The 27,215-nt window shown below is 42.4% G+C and overlaps 1 protein-coding gene across 1 annotated transcript in view; it reads left to right on the forward strand.

Moving 5' to 3' along the window:
* The first annotated feature begins 3,393 nt into the window (after nucleotides 1-3,393).
* The window catches only part of PSMD11 (proteasome 26S subunit, non-ATPase 11), a 29,798-nt gene continuing 5,976 nt past the window's right edge, over nucleotides 3,394-27,215 (forward strand). The window contains exons 1-8 of the mRNA XM_019423905.2: nucleotides 3,394-3,537; nucleotides 5,858-5,959; nucleotides 11,934-12,058; nucleotides 17,670-17,741; nucleotides 18,115-18,172; nucleotides 20,576-20,770; nucleotides 26,033-26,177; nucleotides 26,921-26,981. Coding sequence (XP_019279450.1) covers nucleotides 3,447-3,537; nucleotides 5,858-5,959; nucleotides 11,934-12,058; nucleotides 17,670-17,741; nucleotides 18,115-18,172; nucleotides 20,576-20,770; nucleotides 26,033-26,177; nucleotides 26,921-26,981 — 849 coding nt within the window. The 5' untranslated portion in view covers nucleotides 3,394-3,446. The remainder of the gene's footprint in view (nucleotides 3,538-5,857; nucleotides 5,960-11,933; nucleotides 12,059-17,669; nucleotides 17,742-18,114; nucleotides 18,173-20,575; nucleotides 20,771-26,032; nucleotides 26,178-26,920; nucleotides 26,982-27,215) is intronic.

Consider the following 27,215-nt stretch of genomic DNA (forward strand, 5'->3'; position numbering starts at 1 on the left):
GCCTTCTGTGCAGGTGTTGGCATTCCCTTCCACGACATTCCTGCTTCTCTTCACTCCTCTACTGAGTTTTCCCTCTGCCAACTTGGGTCTCGTTGGTTCCAAGTGACAGATTTTGATTCAGTTCCCTTGGCTAACTGGCTCAGTCTTTCAGTTTCCCAATTCCTGAGAGAGGAGTTGGATTTTGGTCCAGCTAATCTTTTCAGGCCAGTCCTATAAACCCTAGGTCATGGCTGATCGTGACAGTCCTTTCACCCCTACTGCAATCTGAATAGCAATGCCTAAACAGTCACATAGTGCAGGATATAGACATTTAGGGCAGCAGAAGTTTATGGCAGGACAGATTCTAGCACTCATCTGACAAATATTTATTGAGGGTTTGCCATGTGTGTAAGCCACTATGTGGGAGCTGGGGACTGTAACTGTGGACGAGATTGACAAGGTCCCTAAAACCTTGTGGAGGGCAGTGAGTTTTAGACAAGTGAGATAGTAAAATCGAAGACTGTGTTAAGTCCTAGGAAGGAAATAAACCAAGTGATATGATGGTTACTAGGCTGGAGGTAGAGGAGATTACTTTTAATGGGATGACACAGAAGGCCTGTTGGCAGAAACCATCTCTGAGTTGAAACCCAGGGAGAGAATGTAAAGGCTTCAAGGTGGGGAAGAATTTGGAATGTTTGAGGAAAAAAAAAAAAAGAAAAGAAAAAGAAAGAAACAAACAAAAGGAGTCAACTGAACAGAGTAAGGGGTGAAGTCGGAAAAATAGCGGTCAGATTATGCAACACTTTGTGGCCCCCAGTGAGGGGGATGGTAACCAGACCCTCCCAAGGTTCAGACTATCAGATGCATGCAGAGAAGGTTTGAAGTGGGCGTGGAGCCCACTTAAGATTCTCTCTTTCCCTCTCTGTCCCTCCCTTGCTCATGTGTGCTCATGCATTCTCTCTCTCTCTCTCAAAAAAAAGTCCAGACTGTCTTTGCTTTCTGCTCTGTTTTGCTGCGAACCTATAATTTAAAGCTTCTCCCCCTTCTGACTCTCAGTGGGAAATTTGTGTTTAGCTTATACTTTTCCTCTTTTCTTTCTCTTCCCTCTCTCACTCTGCTGTGTCTGGGTCTCCTCTGGCATTAGGGGTGGGGTGTATGGGTTTGGGGAGGGCAGAGAAGTGGGAAGGAAAGGAAAGTAAATAAAGTCTGTCACATGACTAATGCCATCAGAGACAGGCGTCCAGGTGCTGATTCTCTTGTTGGCAGCATTTAAGGCTTCCTTGGAGGCCATACCTGTGGAACTTAAGATCCCTCTTTTTTTTTTTTTAACATTTATTTTTGAGAGACAGAGAGAGGCAGAGCATGAGCAGGAGGGGGGGGGGAGAGAGAGAGAGAGAGAGAGAGAGAGAGAGAGAGAGAGAGAGAGAGAGATACAGACTCCGAAGGAGGCTCCAGGCTCTGAGCTGTTTGTTAGTACAGAACCCGGTGCAGGGCCCGAACTCACGAACTGCAAGACCATGACCTGAGTCGAAGTTGGACGCTCAACCGACTGAGCCACCCAGGCACCCCAGTTATAACTTTTTGATGTCCACTCTTCCAGCCTCTTATTTGAGTTGGCCACTTGTCCATGCCAAACACAGGTAGGGGAGGCTCCCGCATTGCTGCTCTTTCTCCTTGTCCCACTGTGGAATGTATCGGCCCCCTTCCCTAATTCAAAATTATGCAGGCCAAAAGTGGGTAACCGCCTTCATGAATGTGCATGAAGGCCCCAATCTCCTGGACAGACAGGTCTGGTTCACCTCAAAGCTCTCACAATGGTGGTTGCACAGAGATGGCTTTCTACGTTCCTGTAGTCAGCAGGACTCACCAGCTTGGGAGAAAGATCTGGCAAACACCACCAGTCTTTTGTAGTGCTTCCTCTTTATAGTGAGGTGAACGTTTCATCCTCTTTCATGATTTCTTCTAATGGATTCCTTTTGAATTTTTCTCTCTCCCTGATGGAGGCTGGAAGTGGAGGTTTTAGAACTGGTCTAGTCAGTTTTTAGTAAGTCTTTGGGGATGAACAGGTAGGTCTTCTTTAGAAGGTGAAGATATTTATGACTTGTTCTCTGCTTTGGAATTTTATAACTCATTAGCATCCATGCCAAATTGAGGAGGGAGGAATGCCTTTTTTAAGCAAAGCAAGTCTCAGTTTTATACTGAGATTCATGGCATCTCAGAGTTTGGAGAAATCTAGAAGCCATTTAATCTGTTTCCCCACCAATGCCATCAATCCTGTTTACAACTTGATGAGATGTTATCCAGTTTTCATCTGGATACATCCAGGAAGTAGGAGCCCATTTCCTAACTTTCAGATCTCAGCTCTGTCAGTTACCATATTAATTTCACCAAATCATTTTAAACCCAGTTCCTCATCTAGGAAAGATGTGTAAATAGTATCTTCTTTCAGAACATTGTTGGGAGGATAAAAGAAGATACATAAATTGCCTAACCCAGTCAGAGAGGAGAGCAATGTTGATTCCCTTTACAGGTCCCTTTAGGGGACAACATATTTTTTTTTTGGATTGTCTTCACCCAGAGAAAAATATTCTTCATATTGAACTGCCTCTGTTATATTTTTAGCCCTTCCCTTAGGCTCTCCCTTCAGTGGTCACATAGAAGGTCTTTTCTCCGGCCACTTGACAGCCTTTCAGATATCTCTGATTTTAGTTGAAGGCACTGGAGATATTAGAGAGAAAACTCCAGTTTTTTTCTTTTCTGAGCCGAGGAGTCCAGGTAGCCGTTAGACTTTGGTGTGACTCCTAAGAGGGATTTATTGATTGAATGGGGCAAAGATGAGATTTCACTTTCCAACATCAGTTCTCCCCGGCACTGGTGGGTTTAATCACAGGCTGGCTATGATTCTACAGGATCCTAGCCTGGAAAGTGTGTGCGCGTGCGTGTGTGTGTGTGTGTGTGTGTGTGTGTGTGTGACAAATGTCGTTAGACACTTGAACGCCTTTGAATGGTGCTATTCTTTGCCACATTGCGAGCACTATATAAGATCTTTCATTGCCCTGAATGAGTGGTTAAACGTGGAAGCTACAAAGGAAGCCAAACGGCTCTCCACGAATACCTAGGCGAGGGTTCAAAAACTCCTCTCAAGGGCGAGCTAAGGGAGTCGCCGCTAAGAGGCCTCTTTTGGGGTGGGTGGAGACTAGCCTCCGGCTCCAGTTCTTAGGCACCGCCTCTTTCGCCCGCGGGCTGACCGCTAGGCGGTGCTGGGGAGTTTGCCGCCCACCAGCCAAGGCGCCCCAGTGCTCACCCTCACTCCTCAGGCCCCGCCCGGCGGAGAGACTACAACTCCCGTGGTGCTCTGGGAACGGGGGGGGAGGGGCCATGAGAGAAGAGGGAGGCGAGGGCGGGCTTTCCGGGAGTGTGTTTCCGGCGTCGGCGGCCGCGGCCGGGGACGGTGTGAAAGCGGTAAGATGGCGGCGGCGGCGGTGGTGGAGTTCCAGAGAGCCCAGTCTCTACTCAGCACCGACCGGGAGGCCTCCATCGACATTCTCCACTCCATCGGTAAAGGTCGCCGCGCCCCCTCCCTGACCCTGCCGGCTCAGCTCGGCCTGTGCGGGTCGGCGGCGGCGGAGCGGGGCCGGGCTATCCGTCTCTGGTGCTGCTGACTCACTGTGTGTGAGGGGGGCCGGGCCGGGGGCACAGGCCGCTCGCAGCTCCCTGGAGCCCCCTGGGTCCCACCCGGGTGGGAAGCCCCGAGGCAGCCCCGGCGTTCCCTCGCCGGCTGCTGACTCACGGTGGGCTCAGCGTGGAGTGGGAGGGTGGGCCGAGCCGGGGCCCCCACCACTCCCCAGCCTTGCCCCGGCTCTGGCCCATGCGGGCTGGCCCGGGACCGGGAGCAGTGCCGGCCGGCGGGCTTGTCGCGAGCAGGACTAAGAGCCTCGAGTTGAAGGGCCTTGGCGAAACCCGCTGTAGACAGGGTTTCCCGCCGTTGTTATCAGCACAGCCCGCTCCGGGTGGCAGCGCGAGCGCTCGCTTTGCTCTTGGAGTTTTCTTCCTCGGGACGCTGGGAGCTGCTACCTCTCCCCAGCCTCCCATCGGAAGGCTCCACTAAAGGGAGACCTCTCTCTGAATGTGGAAAATACCGAGGGAACACACACTGACAATTGGCATTTGGTTTGAAGAGGTGCCCGAGACGTTCCTTTGCCCCCGTGTAGGGTGTAAGAGCGAGATGGGACCGTCCGACCCGAGGAGGTGACTAATCGTCCTGGTCTCCCTTGTAGAAGGGGGGAAGTGAGTTCGGGGAGTTAGTTGTCAGCCGCGGAGTTCGGGGAACCGGCCGGCTGCACACGGCCGGAAGAAATTAAAGACACTTTTCGGTACATTGTAGTATGATTGCCTTAGCTTTGCGCCCAACAGGAAAACTGAAATGGGAGCTCCAGCCAGTCCCTTATGACAGGTTTCTATCGGGATTCAGGTGTGAACAGAAATTTGTGAGACAGAAGGCTAATGTTCAGTCGTAAAGGGTTCGGTTAGGGCATGGGCTTGCTCTTCAATGCACATGTAGTAATGTGATCTTTTTAATGTAGCTTGAGAAGATTCGAATTGGATCAACAAGTAGTGTAAGAATGCACGTGTATGTGGGACCTCCAGGATGTTGGCTTTCGTGTTGACTTCCTAGTCTGTTGTATTTTGATATTCCTGACTTGCAGGGGAGAAAAGACAATGACAGGATCTTGATGTCTTTGTCTTTGGGGTTATTGGAGGCTCGGAGAGGAGGTGGGGGGTTAAGATGCATCTGTGGATGGATCGTATTGGTAAATGAAAGGTTTTCGTTTTGAAGTTCTGATCTTGAATTAAGTTATTATAGTTACAGAACTGAGTCATCTCAGTCACACATGTATTTTTATTCTGTGAGTACACACTAATGTGAGAAGTATGGATTTTATTTTTGTATGTGTGCTTAGTGCCTAATATTTTGTCTTTTATAATGTGAAACTATTAGTAAAAATTGTAGTTGGAACATTTTGTGATTTCCACTCTACTAGGAGAGAGTTGCCTGAAAGCCTCCCTGTTAGAGCAAGCTTGAGTCATGATGGTTACAGCCGTACTTTTTCCAGACTCCATCATGGAGTATCAAAATCTTGGTTTTTGTCAAGTCATGATGCTTTGTAAGAGAAGTGATAACTAGTGATGATCGCTAAAATTATCACCGCAAACTCGGAGAGGTTGTTCAGTGTGAGTGGTAGAGTAGTTATTAACAGCTGAAAGTGGGACAGATAGAACAAAGTTGTTTTAACAGGTCCTGCATCCATTATAAAGCACCAGTCCTTCCTAAGGATCACACTGGAGCTTTGATTGGGTTGTTCTTCCTGAATGGCTTCCTAGAACTGCTTATCCCTAGCACACCCATCAGTGAGGCTTTACACAGGTTTAAAGTTTATTGAAAGACTTTTGGCTTTTTACTCATCAGTAACTTGGTCATTTGATTTTAGTTTGCGGCAGGTAAACGTATACGTATGTTTAATATTTTCAGTAACATAGTGCCCAGCATGGGGCTTACCACCACAAATAAGAAGAACTTGTTTGAATTTTGCTTTAACCAAGTGACTGCAATGGAGATTTCAGTGTAGGTGGGTAAGGGAAATTCTAATTGATAGAATGAAAAGGCACATTTAAAGTCAGAGAGAAATCTATTCTTATGATTTACATGGGACGTATCCCACATGATTTCACTTTTAGAGTTTGTGCGTTTGTTTGTTTTTAGCTATCTAGAACTTGTCTTTTGGTGACAGTGTTTGTAATTGGTCTTGTGAGGGTGAAATTTCCCTCAGTCTTCATTTTTTGTCAGAATTTTAAGAAGGTTTGCATTTTCCTCTCCTAGTGAAGCGTGACATTCAGGAGAATGATGAGGAGGCAGTGCAGGTCAAAGAGCAGAGTATCCTGGAACTCGGGTCTCTCTTGGCGAAGACTGGACAAGCTGCAGGTAAGTGCTGCAAATGGCTTGCTTTCTCTTTTACCTGAAATGTTGGGTGAGGTTTTTCAAGTTTCTGTAAAGGATCCTAGGAATGCATCCACACAGTTTATTGGTAGTCATTTTATTGTCAACTTGTTGAGCTTCGGTTCTTCAGGAGGAAGCTGGGTGAACTTTAAACTCTGTTCTTCCGTGGAACAGTTTTGTTCTGCGGGTGAGGGAAGCTCCTGGCCCTGCTGGGATATGGTGGTCTCTGATTTGCTTCTGGCTGGAATTTTCACTGTGTTCCCTTACATAAGGGCAGCAGCACGAGTAGCAGCAGTCTTCAGTGATTTCAGCTCTGTTACACTTAAGATGCATAGCGACTTGGGCCCTTGTCTTGAAAATGACTAGGGACTTTGCATCCAAGTGAGTCGAAGAGAGAGAGAGAGAGGGAGAGCGAGAGGGAGGGAGAGCAAGCGAGAGAGGTATGAATTTCTTTGGGGGGGGGGAGAGTGAGAGAGAGAGTGAGTCCTTTTTTCCTGATACAGAGTAAGTAAGACAACAAATGAAAAGAGCCTTCCCGAGATTTCTCCACTGTTACCTGGGACTCTGTGCATGTCATTGCCCAAACATTCTAGTTGTAATTGAACCACTGACTTTGTAGGCTTCAGATGCTATTCTGATGATGGGTGTGTGTGACCTTGGAATAAGAGACCAGGAAGGGTCTTTGACCAGTAAAGTGGTAATAGGGTTGAGAGAGAAGGCTGCTTAAGCTTAAAACGGGTGATTTTTTGTCAACTTTAAAGTGAATTTAGATCTTATTTAATTGCAGTGGATTAAGCTCTGGTAAGTGACCTCCTGGATTACTTTCCCCGAAATAATATTCCCCAGGAGGTGTAAGTTAGCAAAACTTCTTGAACTTGAGAACTAAGATTTTTCGCAGTTAAGGATAACTAACTTATTATTAAGCTTAGGCAATAGAAAGTTGAGTAAGGATGTATGCAATTGGGAGGATGTGTTTATATGGGTTTTGTATCTTATTTAAAATATCATTAAAAATATTTATGATAAAAACAGTTTTTAAATGCTTACTGTCAACTAGTTGCATTTTTAAGCACAAAAATGATTTAGTTTATTGCATCCTCAAAACAACTTGATAATGTAGATACAATTGTCCATTTTACACCTAAGGAAACTGAACACAGAAAAGTTAAATAACTTACCCAGTCACTTATTTAGTATGTGGGAGAGCCAGGATCTGAATCAGTTAGTCCCACTTCAGAGCTCATAGTCTTATGGTATAATGGTTATTGCTTTCTGTAGTTAATCATTTATGGATTATCAATGGTTGGTACTGGTTTTTTTCCCTCCATTTAGAAAATTTATTTATTTACTTATTCATTTACTTATTTTTGAGGTTTATTTTTTTTTTTTTTAGTAATCTCTACATCCAACATGGGACTTGAACTCATGACCCCAAGATCAAGAGTTGCATGCTCTTCTGACTGAGCCAGCCAGGTGCCCCTGTGTTTTTTTTTGTTTTTGTTTTTGTTTTTTTTAGACTGATTTCCCTCCTATTTAACATATTTCATATGGATTTCTTTGGACTGTCAGTTAATGTGAGCTTGGTGTTGCATAATAGTTTTGATAATTAGTCCATACACAATATAATTAATAAGGTAATTTTCTTGAAAGAGGTGGAAAGTCAGATAAAGTGATTTAAGGTTTTTCGGTCATTGAAATATCCAAATGTTTGTTTTCCTCCAGTAGTACGGATAATTACAAGTAGCATGTAGTGTAGTCAACACTTCAAAAATTTATCCCAAAATATTAACTATTCTGTTTGAATTTTATTTATTTATTTATTTCTGCTTGAATTAGTTTATAATTTTATTTATTTATTCATTTTATCTTCTTATTCCTTGCCCTTCTCCTTTTGGTGACTCAGTACCTGAGAACTTTAGAAGTGTATAGCTCAACCTGTTGGAATTTAACAGGTGAATCATAAGGACTTTCAGAAACTTTTCCAAGTTATTTATCATTGTTTTCTAAGAGTTTGATGGGTACAGGTATATACAATAGAAACTCTAAGGAAGTCGCTGGGCCTACATTCATGTACCTAACTGCTATTCATAATTGATAGGTTTATATTGTTTCCTTTGATTTTTGGTTCCCTGAGAAGAGATGTCTATTCCCAACCTACAGTTTTGTTTTATTATGCATTTAATATACAGCTAGCACTGTGCTAAGTACTCCATTAAAAAAATGTAAGATAAGGTCCCTGACCTACAGCAGTCATTTGGGAATTAGTGAATTAGGCAAGGTTGGATGCATGATAGTAGTTGAAAGTGGTGCTGAGCACCATCAGACATGATGGCCAGGGTCAGGATCTGCAGATATCATAGCCTGAGATTCTAAAAGGATTATGTTGAATTCTGTGAGGTTCTAAAAAGGAAATTCTGGTCATATAAATATAAATAAATAGGAGGAAAAAGTCAGTAGATTCTGTGGGAATAAAAAAAAAATTGCTGAGTCTTTGGCAACGAAGAGGTCATTTGTTTTCTGGTTAGGGTAAGAAGAGTAACACTCAGCGCTTAGAGCAACTACTGTAATGCTAGCAGGTGCTAGAGGGAAGGCAGGCTGCTTAGTTCATGTTTCACTTCAGCCTTTTCCAGGAAGGAAAATGATTTTCAAAAAGAGAAAGAAGATATCAGAAAGAGAATTAAAGCCAAGTTAGGTGAGAGAAGAGAGAGCAGATAGTCTCTTTAAATAAGTTCAAGTCTCTAGGCTCTGACAATTTTTGTCTTTTAATATCAAAAGCGTAGTTCTAGCAGATATATTTATAGAGCCACTATTATTCTGAGAAAAGTCATGGAGGATGAAGAAGTATTAAGAAAACTGAGGATGGGCAAATATTATTTCTCTTTGCATGAAGATAATGAGAAGAATAATTTCTAGACACTTTAAACTGGTAATCATTAATATCTGGGACAGATTATTTGATAAGTAGGTTTTAATCACTTAAGACAGCGGGTTTATTAAGAAAGGATTATTCCAAACTCACCTCCATTCTCTTCTCTGGTTAGCCTTATCAGACCAGTAGATTTGCAGAGCTCCATAGGCAGGGGCTTGCCAGCTGTTTTTGTAAATAAAGTTTTGTTGGAACACAGCTACCCCCACTTGTTTACATATTGTCTGATGGCTTTTGCACTACAGTGGCTGAATCGAGTACCCGCCAGTGAGACCACATAGCCCAAAAAGCTGAAAATATTTACTATCTGGCCCTTCACAGAAAAAGTTTGCCCATTTCTGGGTTAGAGGAATGATACAGATTACATATCTGATGTAAGCAAGGTATTTGAACATTTTCCATAATATTAATGATAGGTAAAGGGTATGAAAATCATTTGTCAACCTCAAGGGAAGTCTCTAGCATCATGTCCTAGGGATCTGTCCTTATTTTTCTGGTCAGCATCTGGCATTATGGCTAAAGCCATTTCAGAAGGCCTGCTTGTTTTTGTAGATGACTCAGTACAGTAGAGGACAGGATTAAGATTCAGAGTTATTGCCAAAGCCAGCAAGATTAAATTCAGTGTGGTAAGTATAAAGATACATACTTAAAAGTATTTATCAAAACAGGGAGATGGGGAATTACCTGTCATTGCAAAAAAGACCTTAATGGACTCGGTCTAAACAAAAAATGCTATTAGGAAAAAGGAAGTAGGCTACCTTGTGTTACATGTGGTGGTGAGATCAAGAGAATTAGGCCATGGCCTTACTGGTCAGATCCTACCTGGAGAGTTGTTTTCAGTTCTGGGTTACCACAAATGGTATGTTTGCAAACTAGAGTTTATTCAGTGACAAGGAATCTAGAAACCAGGACATTGGGGGAAGAGTTGAAATAGCTAAAGATGGTTAGCTTGGAGAAAGGGAAAGTTAGAGAGATATAAATGGTAGTTATCTTCAGAGATTTGAAGCCATGTGGAAAGAGGGTACAGACTTGTGTTTTAAATAAAGGAACAATTTAGTTTGACCAACATCCGAATAGTCTACTTTCTGAACAATTCCTGTCATTAGAGATTATTCAGAATTGTTCTGTCATAGTAGGAAATACTGTGGGAGAAGGGACATCGTACTAGACTACTTTTATTTATTTATTAAAAAATTTTTTAAGTTTATTTATTTATTTTGAGAGAGAGTGAGTCGGGGAAGGGCAGAGAGAGGGAGAGAGAGAATCCCAAGCAGGCTTCGAGCTCTGAGCACAGAGCCCGATGCGGGGCTTGAGCCCACTAACTGTGAGATCATGACCTGAGCCGAAACCAAGAGTCGGATGCCCAACCGACTGAGCCACCCAGGTGCTCCTGTACTAGACTACTTTTAAAAAGCTATGATTGTGAGGGCGCCTGGGTGACTCAGTCAGTTAAGCGTCTGACTTCAACTCAGGTCATGATCTCACAGTTCGTGGGTTCGAGCCCCGCATCAGGCTCTGTGCTGACGGCTCAGGCTGGAGCCTGCTTCAGATTCTGTGTCTCCTTCTCTCTCTTCCCCTCTCCTGCTTGCGCTCGGACTCTGTCTCTCAAAAATAAATACTAAAGGAAGTTTTTTTTTTTAAAGCTATGAGCATATAATTAAGATTTGTATAAATGTAAAAAGAATTTGAGAGGGAGAAATCAGTGTGGTCTGGAGTTGTCATGGAAGACTCAGCAGGACTTTAGCTGGACCTAAAAGGATATGTAAGGTTTACATAGGTCAAGAAGGTGGGGGAGAAATTCTACATGGGAATGCAGCAGGAGTGAGACATGAGAGCAGAAGCATGTATAGTCTATGCAGGGATGAATGGAGTGGCAGAATGGGAAAAACCTTAGTGAAATCAAAGGTCAGTACTGGAGAGTGAAGAGAAAGATGAACTTTTCTATGTATAAAGTTCCTTTTGTACCTGACGCAGCCCCATGCATCCTGTTACTGTTCAGGCAGATGAGGATTTCAGGACCCTGAATTAGCATTCTCGGGAGGGTGAGGTTTGCTTGCCCTGAATTAGAATCCTCAGGAGGGTGAGTCCACAATTGAAGAATATTAAAGAGGCAGTGGCACTAAAGTAATTTTAACCTACATTCCAAATACTTTCTTAGTTACTGAGTTGAAATATTCTACAATTTTTACTCTTGTTTCTAAAGATGTTCCCTTAAAATTACTGTTCCACCTTCTTTTCCTGTATAAGAGGAGAAAGACTTCTGTGGTGGACACCCGTGTTGGTCATAGTTTGGTCAAAGATGCTCCCTTAAAATTACGGTTCCACCTTCTTTTCCTATAAGGAGAAAAACTTCTGTGGTGGACACCTGTTTTGGTCATAGTTTAAGACTTAAGCTTTGCAGATTAATGAGGAATTTTAAATATATCTTTAATGGATAGTATATCTTTAAGGGGAATACATCCTAACTTTTCTGTGAAAAGTTTATTCAGAAGAGTGCCAGGGAAGGGATATTGCTAAAAGTCTAACCTGGGGAGAACTTTGAAAAGGGAGGAGGAGGAAACCTGGAATTGAAAATCTTCATCTGTTTAAGGGGGAGCTGCCACGGTGGACTTGGAAATTCAACAACAACAACAACAAAACACCCCTCCTGTAACCTGATCAGATTTGTTGGCTATGAGGGAGTGATTTTCGCCTCAGGTGTCAGAAGCACAGCATATTTCACGTTCTAGAAAACTGTGTTCTGAGACTGAGGGCTTTGCTTTTTATCTCTCATTAAGATGGGTAAAGGAGGCCTAGAGCCGTGAGTTTTTCCCAGGGCCCTCATAGTAATCCAGGAGCTGAGTACGGAACGGAATACATATTTGGTATATGTTGTTGACTCATTTTTGCTACTCTGTTACCTGCTAAGAATGCTTTATGTTCCTACTATGCTTCATTTAGATGGATTTTATGAGCTTGGATCATTATTTTAATGGGTATTTTGTCTCTAATATTGACGTTTACTTTTTCTTTTCTGAATTACCTTCCACACAGAGCTTGGAGGACTCCTGAAGTATGTGCGACCCTTCTTGAATTCCATCAGCAAGGCTAAGGCAGCCCGTCTGGTCCGATCTCTTCTTGATCTGTTTCTTGATATGGAAGCAGCTACAGGGCAGGAGGTAAGCTGCTTTAATGGCAGAAGGTAGACCGTATGGAAAAAAATCTGTTTCAGTGAAAGAAATGCCTGCCTGCACTGTGGTGCTAATGTGGAAGGGACAGCTGGGAGGACAGCTCAGGACTTATCATGTCAGTTTCTCTTTGTTACAGGGCATTTGATACTTTGGGTCTGTTCCATGCTTTGCTTTGTAAGTGGAGATTGTCAGTGGTCCCTGGAATCCTCATTACATCAGGGTTACAAACTGATTCTTGTCTTTGAGGTATTGTATTGCCACACCTTTGTAATGTTTTCTGTGTCTGTGGTACCTTTCATTCTGTGTCACAAAGCTCCTTGTGAGCACTAAGTCTTGTGGCATCCCTTCCTGGCGTGTTTTGTACCGCATATATGCCTTTATTGAGGGGTGAGCATCCATGTGTTTGTGTCTTGTGTGTGCGGAAGTGACTCTGGTGTACCTGTACCTGTACGTGTTGTCTGCAAGTTCAGACCAGACCTGTATTGAAGAATGCCTCTTTGGAATCAGTGCCTGTTTGGAATCAGTGAGCCTCTTCTGAACTTTTAAAGATAGCTGTATTTCTGCACTTCAGGAGGAGACACCACCAAAGTTAAAACTTACTCTGTAAAAAGCAGCAGATTCAAACAGGGTATATTGTGGTTGCTTAAATCTGTTTGTAGGAAGAATACAGTTGTTGTCTTTCATATAGACACATTGCTTAGTAGTCACCGAGTGCCTGCTGTGTGCCACGCACTGTTTCAGTACTGGGGATACATTTGTAAAAACACAGTCACTGCTCTCATGAGGCTTATATTTTAATGAGGAAGGCAGACAATAAATATATAAAATGTCAGATATGTAAGGACAGGGGTAGGAATTGCTGGTTGGTTATATGTCTCATTGTTTGCTGTAATCTCTGTGGCTATACACGTAAAAGGTATGAAAGGGCACAGTAAACATTGAGTAAATAATGAATTTCAGAAATCTAGGACATATGGATCCCACTTTGAAATCAGGTCTTTTGTAAAATCTGCTCTCTAGTCTTAACGATTCTTTGAAACCTAGTTTAAATACCATATACCAAATTTATTTGTAGAAAATCCATTTGTAGAGAAGTCTTCAAATTTGTGGCAGAACTATGTTTCATGATGGTAGGTCAAAAATATTTATGCATTTGTTTATTTATTCCAAATGTTTACTTATTTTTGAGTGAGAGAGCGTGTGTACGTGTGAGCTGGGAGGGGCACAGAGGGGGACAGAGGATCCCAAGCAGGCTCTGTGCTGACAGCAGAGAGCCCAACATGGGGCTCGAACCCACGAACTGTGAGATCATGACCTGAGCTGAAGTCAGATGCCCAACCAATTGAGCCACCCAGACACCCCAAAAATAGATAATATTTAGATGGCTGCCTTTTGAACCAAAGCATTAGAACTATTTTTATGAATGACTTAAAAAAAAGTGATTTTAAAGGGGTGTTACTCTAATCTAACTCAACTTTCAAAAAATTTTTTTTATCATACTTTGTTCTCATGAAAAAGTGACACCATCTTTTGTTTGAAATAGGGTGCCTTATAATGGGCTGACCAAGAAACATTAGTGTGAAACAGATTGATGTGTGTTACTTGGAACTTTTTAGGCAGGAAAAATTAATTATCGAAGCTGCTCCTTTATACACCGACGTCTCTGGAATTTGTCCCTTCACAGAGCATAGAGTTAACTCCGTGGATAGAGCTGCATTTGTTTAATCTTCAGTCTTCCTACTCCTTTGTGGAAGTCTATTAAATCATAATTTAGCACTGTCCTGTAATTGGCTAGTGGGATTTACTGGCCTTATCATGTGGCCCCATGTCTGGTTAGGCCCTCCTGTCTAACATATCCTTTTCTCTGCTTTACTTTTCTTCATATTTATTTTACTTTTAACATCTGTTTACTCCTTAGAATATAAGTTCCGTGAGGGTAGCTACTTTGTCCTGTCCATTGCTGTACCCTTGGTACTTAGAGTAGTTTGGCGCAGAGGAGCTACAGAACTAGTATTTGCTGGAGGAGTGTGTGGATTATGCCTTCCCTGTGGTAGATGCTTAGGAGATACTTTGTTGAATTAAGACATAAATTTATTGAACTGAGATAAAAGTGTGTTGTTACTACATTTCTCTAGGGGACTCCAAGGTCTCTGGCTTGGGGAAATTGGAGCTAGTGTTCATCTTGGAAAAGTCTAGGTTCTTTTAATATTTGATTGAGTGATGGGAAAGGATGGGGAAGCAAGTTATAGGTCCCTGTCACAGTAGTATTGCAGCCTGAGGCAAAAGTTGTTTCAGAACATTGTTAAGAGGGCTAGGAGTTTTATGCTGGGGAGTTTGGTACCCAGGAGGTTGGAGGAGGGAATTTTTCCTTGCCTTTTTCTGATTGGGGATTGAGCAGAAGTCAGATAGATCTACAGAACAGTTTTCAGCTTGTCATATTCCAAAAGGTGAGGATTGGGTCAATTACAGCACTAAGGGTTGGAGCCCAGAAAGTGAGGATGTATGTGTGACGTAAGGGGGTGGGGTAAGAGAGTGAGGGGATGGTCGGCAAGGGGAGAGGAGTGGAGAATTGGGGTGAGGAGGGGACTGAACCTGACTCTTGCCAGAGTGAACTGAAATTTCATTTTTTTTTTTTTTGTAATTTTTTTTTTTTTAACATTTATTTATTTTTGAGACAGAGAGAGACAGAGCATGAACGGGGGAGGGTCAGAGAGAGGGAGACACAGAATCTGAAACAGGCTCCAGGCTCCGAGCTATCAGCACAGAGCCCGACGCAGGGCTCAAACTCACGGACCGTGAGATCATGACCTGAGGTGAAGTCGGCCGCTTAACCGACTGAGCCACCCAGGCACCCCTGAAATTTCATTTTTTAAAAAGATTCATTTTTTTATTTTATTTTAAAATTTATTTATTTTGAGACAAAGAAAGAGTGCGTGTGTGCACACTCGAGCAGGGGAGGGGCAGAGAGAGGGGAGAGAGAGAGTATCCCAAGCAGGCTCTGCACTGTCAGCACAGAGCTTGATGTAGGTGCTCGAACTCATGAACTGTGAGATCATGACCTGAGCCGAAATCAAGAGTCAGATGCTTAACCAACTGAGCCACCCAGGCACCCCTGTAAACTGAAATTTCAAAATTAACTTTACCTTTCAGGGATCTCTAGGTAATTGACTATGGAAAGCCATTTTTTGGTATAGTCTATCCAACTGAAACCACAATAGTACATTTTAAGAAACCTTATATTGAATCCTGTTATTGAAACAGTTATTTCAGTGGAAAGGAGTTCATGCTAGAGAACTTCAGACTTGGAATAGTAGTAATTTTTCTCCCATAAGGATTTAGTAAAGTCATTTTAAAAATACTTAAATGTCTGAATGGGAGCCCGGGGAGTCAGAGCCTGACTTTTGATTTCGGCTCAGGTCATGATCTCACGTTTTTGTGAGTTCAAGCCCCACATTGGGCTCTGCGCACTGACCTTGAGTGGAGACTGCTTAGGATTCTCCCTTTCTCCCTTTCTCTGTGCCTCCCCCCCCCCCCCCATCTCTGAAAATAAATAAACTTAAAAAAAAAAAAAAAAGAAAACTTAAATGTCTGATTTCGACCACATCAAGGTTTAGTACTCAAATAAGGGCTTCCTCCAGAAGCATGGGCTTCTCATACATTCTTATCCCCTTTATCAGTCATTGTCAGCATTAACAAGGCACAAAGCCTCAAACAAAATAGTTGTGTAGCAAGGCCAATGGCCTTTAAAATTTTTACTTAATTTGAGGCGCTGGTGTCACCAATTACAGTCCTAGATAGTGCAGAATATGCACCCCTGTAATGGGTAACAGATCTCAGTTCAGTTTGTAAAAAAGTCCCTGCTTTAGGAGAAATACCAGTACTGACCTGAACGAGAGCACCGGAGATAGGGTCAAGTTCTGATCCCAGTAGCTGTTACGTGACCTTGAGCGAGTCACTTGACATCTGGACTGTCAGGGAGATGGGGACAGGTGAGATGCTGGAGTAGAATTCAGTGTTTCTTAACTAGAGGTCTACATCCAAGTGGCCAGGTTCTGTTCGAGACTACTGAATCAGGAGCCTCGGCGTCCATTTTTGTATTCTCTGAAAAAGCTCCCTGTGTAAAACTGGCATGGTAAGCATTTCTTAGCCCTCCCAAGACTTACAGGACTAAGGACTCTTGTATTTTCATTGTTAAACATATTCAGCAAAGTATTTTCAGTTCCATTCACATTATGAACTGATCTGACTTTGAGGTTGGCTTTTCAGAACATAATGCAGAAGACTGAAATTGTGGTTGGCTTGCTTTTATTTTAGTTTTTGTAGAATTTTTATTAGGTCTGTTGAATTTAGTGCTGGAGATTAAGTAGCCACCAGGGGGCCTCAGTGAATTGTAAAGGTTCCAGTGACTCTTACCGGTGGTGAGTCCGCTAAATACCATGTAATGTCATGTTTCTTCACTGAGCTTGGAACTTAGGATCTAAAGGCAGATGATCTGTCAATCTGGATTATGTTCCTTTCCTTTTCCTTCCTTACACACCTCTTAAGAGAACTTTGGATTTAAAGACCTGTTGTATTAGCAATTAGTTCTCTAGAAAGTTGTTTCTTTTTATCTTATGCTTTCATTAGGAATCTTAATAACAAAACTTGCCTCAACGGAAGTGATATAAGATCTTAATATGTATATAAATGATATAAGTAGTTAATATGTACTTTCTCAAAGCTAAGATGTCACAGATGCCTGATGGCAGGTAGACCATCTAGCGACAACACTCCTTTAAATCAGTTACTTTGCATGTTATATCACTGTTTGGGTGGCAGATAGAACTGGGGGTTCAAAGCACCTTTATTTATTTTTATTCATTTTTTTAAAAGCAGACTCTGTACCCATTATGAGACTCAAACTCACATCCCTGAGATCAGGAGTCACATGTTCTGCTGACTGAGCCAGCCATGTGCTCCCAAAGCATACCATTAAATAAAGCTTTAAAGTCCTTTTAAGTGTTAGGCTAATTCTAGTTTTTATTTTTTATTTTATTTTATTTTATTTTTTTATTCCGTTTAGTATGTGCTAAGTGTATTGTATTGTGATGATGAATCGGTTGGTTGCACTTCTTAGTATTGGAAAGGGCCTTTAGAGTCATATAAGCAAGTGTTAGGAACAAGGCATTTGTGCTTAGTCTGAGAATTTCTCCCCTTTATTACCAGTGGGTTCATATTAACACATTACTGTTACTATTTGCAGAAGTTTCTGCTTTAAAGATTTCTCATCCATTGTAGAAATCTATATTCCAGGGCTATATATGTTGGAAGTTCTGGGTTCCTTCTGGGAAGGTAGGAGAGGAATCTTAAAGAGGAAGGTCTTTTCCAAAAGAACACAATCTAAGCACAAAAATACTTTGTGTGTAAAAAACCAAGTTGATTCTCCATTATGATATAACCATTACACTTTGAGATACTCTGGATCAAGGCATGTCCCCTGTGACATTAAACAGAGCAACATGGGTAATATATAAGGAGGGAATTAAAGTTGTTCTCCAAAGCAAGGTCTGTGGGAAGAATGTGAGGACATAATGTTGCACGTACTGTCTCTTCATTGCAGGTCGAGTTGTGTTTAGAGTGCATCGAATGGGCCAAATCAGAGAAAAGAACTTTCTTACGCCAAGCTTTGGAGGTATGTGCCTACACTAGTACTGATTTCAGGTCTTTGGGCATTAGACTGTGAATGTAATTAACACCATTCTGATCAAAAGTATTTTCAGTAATTTTGTATTCTCCAGGCAGCCAAAGGTTATTGATAGTAATCCCACTCAGGAGAATACTCTGGTGGCAGTTTTGAGATAGACCTGCTGTTTGGCTCAGAAGAGTAAGCAGTAGCACAGTAAAGTTAACAATCACTGGCCATGGTAGGAGATAATGGGCTGGATTTGGTGCTCTCTCCAGGACTTGTATATTCAACAGTAACAGTTCTGTGACTGTCAATCTTTGATTTCTTTCTTTGGCCTTTTTCTTTCTTTCTGTCAGTCAATGCCTTTTCTCTTTCCTAGGCAAGACTGGTGTCTTTGTACTTTGATACCAAGAGGTACCAGGAAGCATTGCATTTGGGTAAGTAAGCTGGTAGAAAGTAATAAGGCATCCTAGCTGGCTAAATAAATGTATTCTGAACCTGGCCACTCTTACTAGTTACATACTAACAACTTATGTTCTGTTTACTTCTAAGAAGGATTTAAAGTGGCTTACATTTACTGAACCTGTCATGGAAAAATGCCATTTGGAAGTTCTGAAGAACTACCCAGAGTTAGTCTGTCAGATTTAGAAACCAAAAGGATCAAACTGCAAGTGTTTGACTATTACATTTACTATACTTGTTTATAATTATATTTAAAATCTCTTTTAAAGCCCAAGAAGTTAACTGGTGCAAATGTATATGGCAGCTAGAGTGGGCCGACTAAAGGCTTTCCCTGTGTGGCCTTTAAACACCCTGGAGTCTTTGCCTGCTGCTTTTTTTTTTTTTTCTTTCTTTCTTTTTTCTTTTTTTTAAGTTAGTGGGTAGATCTGGACTATTTTCCCCAGATGAAAGAATATGGTTCTCTATTAAAGTTGAAAAAATTGCCAGTATTAAGTTTTTATCCAGCAAAATGGGATTTCATATGATTCAAATAGTAGCATTAAAAAAACAACAGTTTTATTGAGATGTAATTCATAGACCATAAAATTCACCCTTTTATTTATTTAATAAAGTTTATTTTGAGAGAGAGCGCACACATGCGTGAGCAGGGGAGGGGTGGGGGCGGGGGGGGGGGGAGAGAGAGAGAGCAAGGAAGGGAGAGAGAATATGAATATACTGACATGGGGCTTGATTTCATGAACTGTTGAGGTCGTGACCTGAGTCGAAATCCAGAGTCAGACACTTAACCAACTGAGCCACCCAGGTGTCCCCAAATTCACCCTTTTAAAAGTGTACAATTCATTGTTTTTTTACCACTGAATTTACACGAATACAGTATATTCACAGTTGTCCAATCATCTCCACAATCTGATTTCAGAACATTTTCCTCACCCCAGAAAGAAACCTTGTACCCATGTACCCATTAGTTATCACTTCCCATTGTTCCCCACCCCCCACCAGGCAAGCATGAATCTACTTTGTGCCCCTATGGATATTCCTGTTCTGGACATTTCTTATAAATAGAATCTTGTAGTATATGGTCTTTCACTTGGCATATTTTCAAGGTTCGTCCATGCTGTAGCATATATCAGTACTTTATTCGTTTTTATTGCTGAATATCCACTGTGTGGTTATGCCACGTTTTATTTATTTATTGTCTTTTTTATTTTAGCCATCTTCGTGGGGGGTGCATGTGGTATCTCATTGTGGTTTTGATTTGCATTTCCCTGATGGCTAATGATGTTGAGAATCTTTTCATGTACTTATTGGCCATTTATATGTCTTTGGAGAAATGTTTATTCAATCCTTTGCTTGTTTTTTAATTGGGTTGGTTGTCATTTTATTGTTCACTCTAAATACAGGTCCCTTACCAGATACGTGGTTTGCAAAATTTTTCCCCCTATTTTATGGGTTGCTTTTTTACTTTCCTGAATAGTGTCCTTTGAAGCACATTAAAAAAAATTTGTTTTTAGATGTTTATTTGTATTAGAGAGCCAGACAGTACGTGAGCGGGGGAGGGGCAGAGAAAGACAGAGACAGAATCTGAAGCAGCTCCAGGCTCTTGAGTTGTCAGCAGAGCCCAACGTAGGGCTCAAACTCACCAGCTGTGAGATCATGACCTGAGCCGAAGTTGGACGCTTAACTGACTGAGCCACCTAGGCGCGCCCCTGAAGCACATTTTAATTTAAAGTCCCATTTGTTTTTTCTTTTGTTGCTTACACTTTCGGTATCATACCTAAGAAATCATTGCCTAATCCCAGATCACAAAGATTTACTCCTGTGTTTTATGGGTTTAGCTCTTATGTTCAGGTCTTTGATTTATTTTGAGTTAATTTGTATATATGATGCGAGTCTATTTGGATTTGATTTTCTCATCTGAGATGAGAAGAAGGTGTATTTGGAGAACAGTGGCATATCCAGAACTCTTTCCTTCCCCCTCCAATCTTAGTGCCTGGCGTTTCTTATGTAGTATTATGATTGCTAGACAGGAAGAGAATGAGACCAGGTGGCTGTCTGAACTGAATAACTAGTTTCAGCATGTTCTGGGTGGAGATTCTCACTGTATTCAGATCTTCTGAGTAAGCCTATAGGATTTTTGGCCCTAATGTTGTCTTTAGTATGTAGAAAACTTCAAAGAGGTCTATGTTTCTCTTTTGGAAGAGAAAATAGCACATAAGTTAAAAAAAAAAAAAAAATTCTTGCAAATAGACTACCTCTCTGAGTTCAGGCCAGTTTCTTTATCCTGAGTGTTCTTATGAGGGTGGGAGAGTGAGACGTTACAGAATTAAGGTATTAAGATTATGGCTAACAAAGGGGTATATATTTTTTTCCTGCTTCAGGTTCTCAGCTGCTGCGGGAGTTGAAAAAGATGGATGACAAAGCCCTTTTGGTGGAAGTACAGCTTTTAGAAAGCAAAACATACCATGCCCTGAGCAACCTGCCGAAAGCCCGAGCTGCCTTAACCTCTGCTCGAACTACAGCAAATGCTATCTACTGCCCCCCTAAATTGCAGGCCACATTGGATATGCAATCAGGTAACACCCTAGCTACTCATGGCATGTTTTCTTAAAGTTCATCTTATCTTACAGTGGGGAGGAATGGGGGGCATGGGGATGGAGAATGTAATTGGCTGATTCTACTCAAACTTCTTAGAGAAACCAATTAGAAGGATACATTCCCTCCTATTAACTTGCTGTTAACTGCCTAAAATATATTAAGAACATGGTTATCTGTGGTGGTCCAGGCGACATGATGGTTATAGCCAAGAGCCTAGAAAGGTCTCACAAGTTTAGAAAGCTCCCTTAACTTCCACCTTAGTCACTCATGTAGGGTGGTAGCACTTCTCTTCAGAATTCGACTAACCCAAGTCTCTTGTCACTTGGAGACCTTGGTAAAGCATGTTGGACTTTTCCATAGGGCCTCAGATCAGGGCTAAAGGAATGCGTCCCCTACTACCCCCAATTGCAGTTGAGTGTAGTGGATACCTTTCTGATGGAGTGTGTGAATATTGGGGCTAGGAGGCCATGGATTGGCAGGAGAATGCTTTTTCTTGTAGCTAGCAGCTTTTATTCTAGTTTATCATCATTATTGAAAGAGCACTGGAATTGGAGGCAGAAGACTAGTTTAGGGGCGCCTGGGTGGCTCAGTCGGTTAACCATCTGACTCTTGATTTCAGCTCAGGTCATGATCTCACGGTTCGTGAGTTTGAGCCCCTGAGTTGGGCTCTTTGCTGACAGTGTAGGGCCTGCTTGGGATTCTCTCTCTCTCTCCCCCTGCACATACTCCCCCCATCCCCCCTCTCAAAATAAATAAGCAGTAAAAAAAAAAAAAAAAAAAAAATAGACTACTAGTTTTGAAGTCCTGGTGTTACCTCTCTGTAATCTTTGTTTATAATTGTATAAGCGAAAGAATACCTGTCCTACTTGCTTATCAGGTATTGTGAATATCACATGATATGTTTTACCATTCAGAGGTTAAGAGCAGAAGCTCTACAAACTACCTTTCCTAGGTTGAAATTGGGGTTCTGTCAGTTTCTAGCTGTGTGGCTTTGGGCAAGTTATTTATCTGTAGCTCATCTGTAAAATGGTGATAATAGTCGTACCTTCTCATAGGATCGTGGTGAGGATTAAGTGGGATGATGAACGTGAAGCTCTTACCACAGCACCTAGCTTTCACCAGTATTGGCACTCGCTTTAAGCTGCTCCTCTTTCCTTATGCCGTCCTTCATGGGCAAGAGATGAATTTGCATCTGATTTCTCAGAAGAAATGGAGGCCCTGTGTACATGAACCCTCTTCTCATTCCTCTCCAGAATTTCTGTCACTGATTCTTATACCTGTCCTTCTGTTCATTCTGAGTCTTCAGTCTTTCTTCTCCCCTTGGATCTTCCTGTTAGTCCTTGAACTGCCCCAGCTACAAAAGCATAGGCCTTTCTCCTTTCTAAATTGCTGTATTTTTTTCTGTCAAGTTTCTTGAAAAAGCTGAAAAAGTATCCTTCCTTTACTGACTCCTGGAAAGAAGTCAATAACTTCCTTATAACCTCTCCTTTTGGGGGGAAGTTGACCCTATTGAACACTCTAGTCTTCTTTGACATCAGTGTCTTCTTGGTTCTCCTCCCTTGACTGACTCTCTTTGGTCACACTTTGCTGTTTCCTCTTCCTTATGACTGACTTTTAAGTGTGGGTGTTTCTCAATGTGTTTCTTAGCTTCTTTCTCTTCCTGTTCTGTTTCCTGTCTCAAATCTCATACTCACCTGTGGCTTTCACTGCTGCATGCCACCAGTGGTCTCTTCACCTAGACCTTCAGTAGCTTCCCTCTCTCCTAAATTCCAGGTCCAGATTTCCAGCTGCATAATGGACATACATACCTAAATGTCTCAGGCATCTCAGTCTCAACATGTCAAAAAGCAAAATTATTATCTAACTCCTCTCTCAACCTTTTTGTCCTGTTCAAGTGAGTAGTATCATTATTGGCTTAATGTTTCTCAAGCTACTGTCTTTGGGTTAATTTTGACTCCTTTTTCTCTTTACCCTTCATATCTAGTCAGTTGCTAGATCAGGTTTAGTTTGTCTCCAAACCTGCCTCCTTTTTCCCCATCCTACAGTCACTGTGCTAATAAATAAAGGTCTGGGGCATTGGAGTAATGTTTTACTGATGTAACCGTTGCTGATTACTTCTCCCAATCCACTACTGACCCCAAAGTCATTTTTCTCAAACACAAATCTGATCATGTAACTCCTTTATTTGAAATTCTCCAGTGGTTTCCTATTATTCCCAGGCTACATTTTACTTTAACATGGCAAGCTAAAGGAAAGCATCTTTTCATCGGTTACCAGATAACTTCATGTGTTCCTACTTTTGTGCCTTTGTGTATTTTGTCTTCTTTGCCTGGAAATTCCCCCTTCTCATCTATCCCCTTGGCAGACTCCTGTGCACCCTTCCAGATCCAGTTGTGCTTTCTTTTCTTTTGGACTTCCCTATCAAAGCTCTATTCTTTTGTACATGGTGCTAGTCTTGTTATGGTACTAGTCTTGTTTCTGTTTTGGTGACCATCTTTCCCACTGTGTGACTGTGAGCTTCATGAGGGCCTTTTCTTCATATTTTCTCTGTAGTAATTGTATCAGTTCCTGGCACATAGTAGGCATTAATTTTTGTGTTGAATGAGTGACAGTCTCAGTTTTTTTGTTGCTGTGTTGTTTTGTTTTAAAAAAAATTGTTTTTTAACGTTTATTTATTATTGAGAGACAGAGAGACAGAGCGTGAGCAGGGGAGGGGCAGAGAGAGGAGGAGACACAGAATCTGAGGCAGGTTCCACGCTCTGAGCTGTCAGCACTGGAGGTGGGGCTCGAACTCACGAAACTGTGAGATCATGACCTGAGCTGAAGTCAGACACTCAACTGACTGAGGCACCCAGGTGCCCCATTTTGTTTTTTAAATAATAAACCTCCTGGGGGATCTGGGTGGCTCAGTCGATTAAAGGACCAATTCTTGATTTCGGCTCAGGTTGTGATCTCATGGTTGTGAGGTTGAGCCCAAGTCAGGCTCTGTGCTGGGTGTGGAGCCTGCTTACGATTCATTCATTCATTCATTCATTCATTCATTCATTCATTCATTCATTCTCTCTCTCTCTGTGTCTCTCGCCCCCTCCCTCCCTCCCTCCCTCTCTCTCTCTCCCCTTCTCCCTCCCTCTCCCTCCCTCCCTCTCTTGCTCTGCCTGCCCCCCCTCCATGCTCACATGCGTACTTTCTCTCTCTCAAAAAATGTTCTCTTTAAATAAATAAATAGATAAACCTATAATAACCATGTTGCTTGGAGTCCTAATGTGGGCCCTATTTATTACTGTATTTGGGAAAGCAGTATACCAGTTCTTGGCCCTTATTTTACCTTTTCTTTTTCTTTTTCTTTTTTTAAACTAGTCTTGCTGTGGGTCTGGTCTGTTCTCTTCTAGCTCAGGACGAGGAGGTGTGGGAAATGGGGATTTGTCTAATCTAGTTTAGCAGTGTTAATAGTTTGTTGGACATTCTTGAGGGTGCTCTCCTTGGCTACAGAGAAGGGTGGATTTTCTCCAGCTCTCTTTAGTTAAGAACAGTAGAGAAGAAGGGTGATTCCTTTAGCCTCCAAATGAGAGGTTTCTTGGGTAGAGTATTTTAAAAGTACTGGGGTGTGGCACATACACTCAGTAAATGGTTATTAAGTCACAAGTTCCCAGATGGTGTACAGGCACGCAAGTATATGATAGGTGGGTTTAAAATGTGCTGAAACACGGGACACCTGGGTAGCTCAGTCAGTTAAACATCTGGCTTTGGCTCAGGTCATGATCTCACAGTTCGTGAGTTCGGGCCCCGCATTGGGTGAGCTCGAGCCCTGCCTTGGGTGACCCCCACTTCTCTCTCTCTCTCTCTCTCTCTCTCTCTCTCAATCTCAATCTCAATCTCCATCTCTACCCCCCTCTCCCTCCCTCCCTCCCTCCCTCCCTCTCCCTCCCCCTTGTGGGATTCTCTCTCTCCCTCTCTGCCCCTAGCTCACTTGCACCCTCTCTCAAATAAATAAATAAGTAAACAAACAAACAAATAAATAAATGTGCTGAAACATTCTTCCCTTGGGTCACGTGTAACTAGTTTTATCCTTTTATTTCAAGGTGCTGAATACTTTCTCTGTGTGTCTTGATGTTAAGAATGTTGGGAAGCACTATGGTAATAAACAAATGGGGCTGAGGTCTGTAACCTCATAAAGGCTGAAGTGGAGTTAGAACTAATACAGACTCTGAGGGCTTAGATGCCTCCCAAGCTAGAAAAAACTAAATTTCATGTTACCCCAAGTGATAGTGTAGGTTGCAAGTAATAGCAAGTTCAATCAAAGTTAGCCTTGTTGGGAACAACCCAGCTTTTTTTTTTTTTTTAAGGTTTATTTTTTATTTTTGAAAGAAAGAGAGCACTGGCAGGGGAGGGGCAGAGAGAGAGGGAGACATAGAATCCAAAGCAGGCTGCAGGCTCTGGGCTTGTCAGTGCAGAGCCCGATGAACCCACAAACCATGAGGTCACAACCTGAGCTAAAGTCGGACACTTAACTGACTGAGCCATCCAGGTGCCCTTCCAACTTCTAAATGATAGAGAATTATTTAAACTGTAGTCTATCAGCCGAAGGAAGTACTGCTTAACCATGTCCAGTTAAATTAAGTTCATATGTCTAGCATTATATGAAGTCTATATATTGATTGCATCTAGGCAAAAGCACACCTGTAAATGACAAGTATCTGAAATGAGAGTATAAGAGATTGGATTTCCTTTTTCTTATGAGAGCTGCTTACCTATAAAAATGTCAAGTTTAGGCAAGCTGTCTTAAAGACATGTTACCAAAACAAGTCATTCAGGCAGTCCAGGATATTTGGTTGAACTTCCTGACCTATGACGGTGACGTCCTGGAGGCTAAATGTGGCCTTTTCTAGTGGGTTCAGAAGATAGCAGAACCATGGTGGTGATGGGAAGCCTGGGGAAAGATGTTAGCGCTCCCCGCCTGCCCCTGCTTTTTAAAGGTTTTTAGGATCCCCTTTGAGTAGGGTCTCTAACTCCTTTGGAATTTATATTGTCAAGATGACATTGAACTTGGTGACTAAAGAACTGGGTCTAATCCCAGCTCTGCCACTAGCTGGCATTGACTTCGGGGCAGGCCCTTTATCCCTTCCTGACCTCATCACTAAGTAGATGGGGTTGGGATAGATTTCTGAGGCCCTTCCCAGCTCTGATCTTTGATGGTTCTATTATTTCATATGGTTCTTACTCCTTTCTTTTTTAATGCCCAGGTATTATCCATGCAGCAGAGGAGAAGGATTGGAAAACTGCATACTCATATTTCTATGAGGCATTTGAGGGTTATGATTCCATCGATAGCCCCAAGGCCATCACATCTCTGAAGTACATGTTGCTGTGCAAAATCATGCTCAACACGTAGGTACACATTAACTTGGGGGTATGAGAACTCAAGTTCTTCACCTCAGTTTTTGGCCATACAGATGGCTTGCACAGGGAGTTGGGCTGGTTACAGAAGCAGAAGTGGCCACCTCTGGGGCTGGCTGACATAGAGTGGGGGGATTGAAGGTGTTCCAGAGCACATTTCCTTGCTGGTCTTTGAGAATCAGGGAGACAGATTTTAGAAATCTCCTTTCCAGACTCGCTTGGAGTGTTCTCATCATCCTGCAATTATTATGACCAGAGAGTTGCTGAGCACCAGACAGTGGGCCTGGAAATTAGCTTACAGTCCAGCACTGGCCAGGTGGGCCACCCAGAATGGGGGTGGGTTAAGGAAGAGGTTAGGGAGAGGTTTGAGAAAGGGGACAACAGCAAGGATGACAGATCTTTTCATAAGGAATTCTACAGAAGTTATCAACATTCCTTTGGGAGTAATGAGATATTGACCGACATTATTCTGTCTGTTGGGTCTACTACTTTTGGGACGTTCAGTGCTGCTATCTTTTTAATGCTGGAGTTTTTCTGCTCTCAAGTGCTGGGCTTAGGCAGAGAGTGAAGAAAGCCTGCCTTCTGTGAGGTGAGGGGCCTGTGGGTTTGGGTGTGGGGACTGTTACCTCTGTGGGCGGTCTTCTCCGTGGAATTCTGAGACAAATTTGCCTCAACCTATACTTAGAAGCCTAACATCCTGGAGCAGTTGACCACGTTTGTCTTTTTTTTTCTAGCCCAGAAGATGTCCAGGCTTTGGTGAGCGGGAAACTTGCGCTTCGGTATGCAGGGAGGCAGGTAGGGAATACTTTGACTGCAGTTCTGATCCTCTACTCACTCTGAGGCCAGCACATTGTCAGTCACGATGCACAGTGAGACCAGTGCTCTTCAGGTCTCCATTCTATATTCTCCATGTGATCCCCCTCGCCCCCTGCCACCCCTTTCCCTTAAGGCCATGCAGTGTGTTTCCTGTACTGTTAAATTCTTGGCCTGGAGAGTCTGTGTTTGGTGCTCTTATGGACATCAGGTGGT

Source organism: Panthera pardus, unplaced genomic scaffold (genome assembly GCF_024362965.1).
Source record: "Panthera pardus isolate Hobbes unplaced genomic scaffold, ASM2436296v1 HiC_scaffold_3, whole genome shotgun sequence".
In the NCBI taxonomy this organism is placed as follows: Eukaryota; Metazoa; Chordata; class Mammalia; order Carnivora; family Felidae; genus Panthera; species Panthera pardus.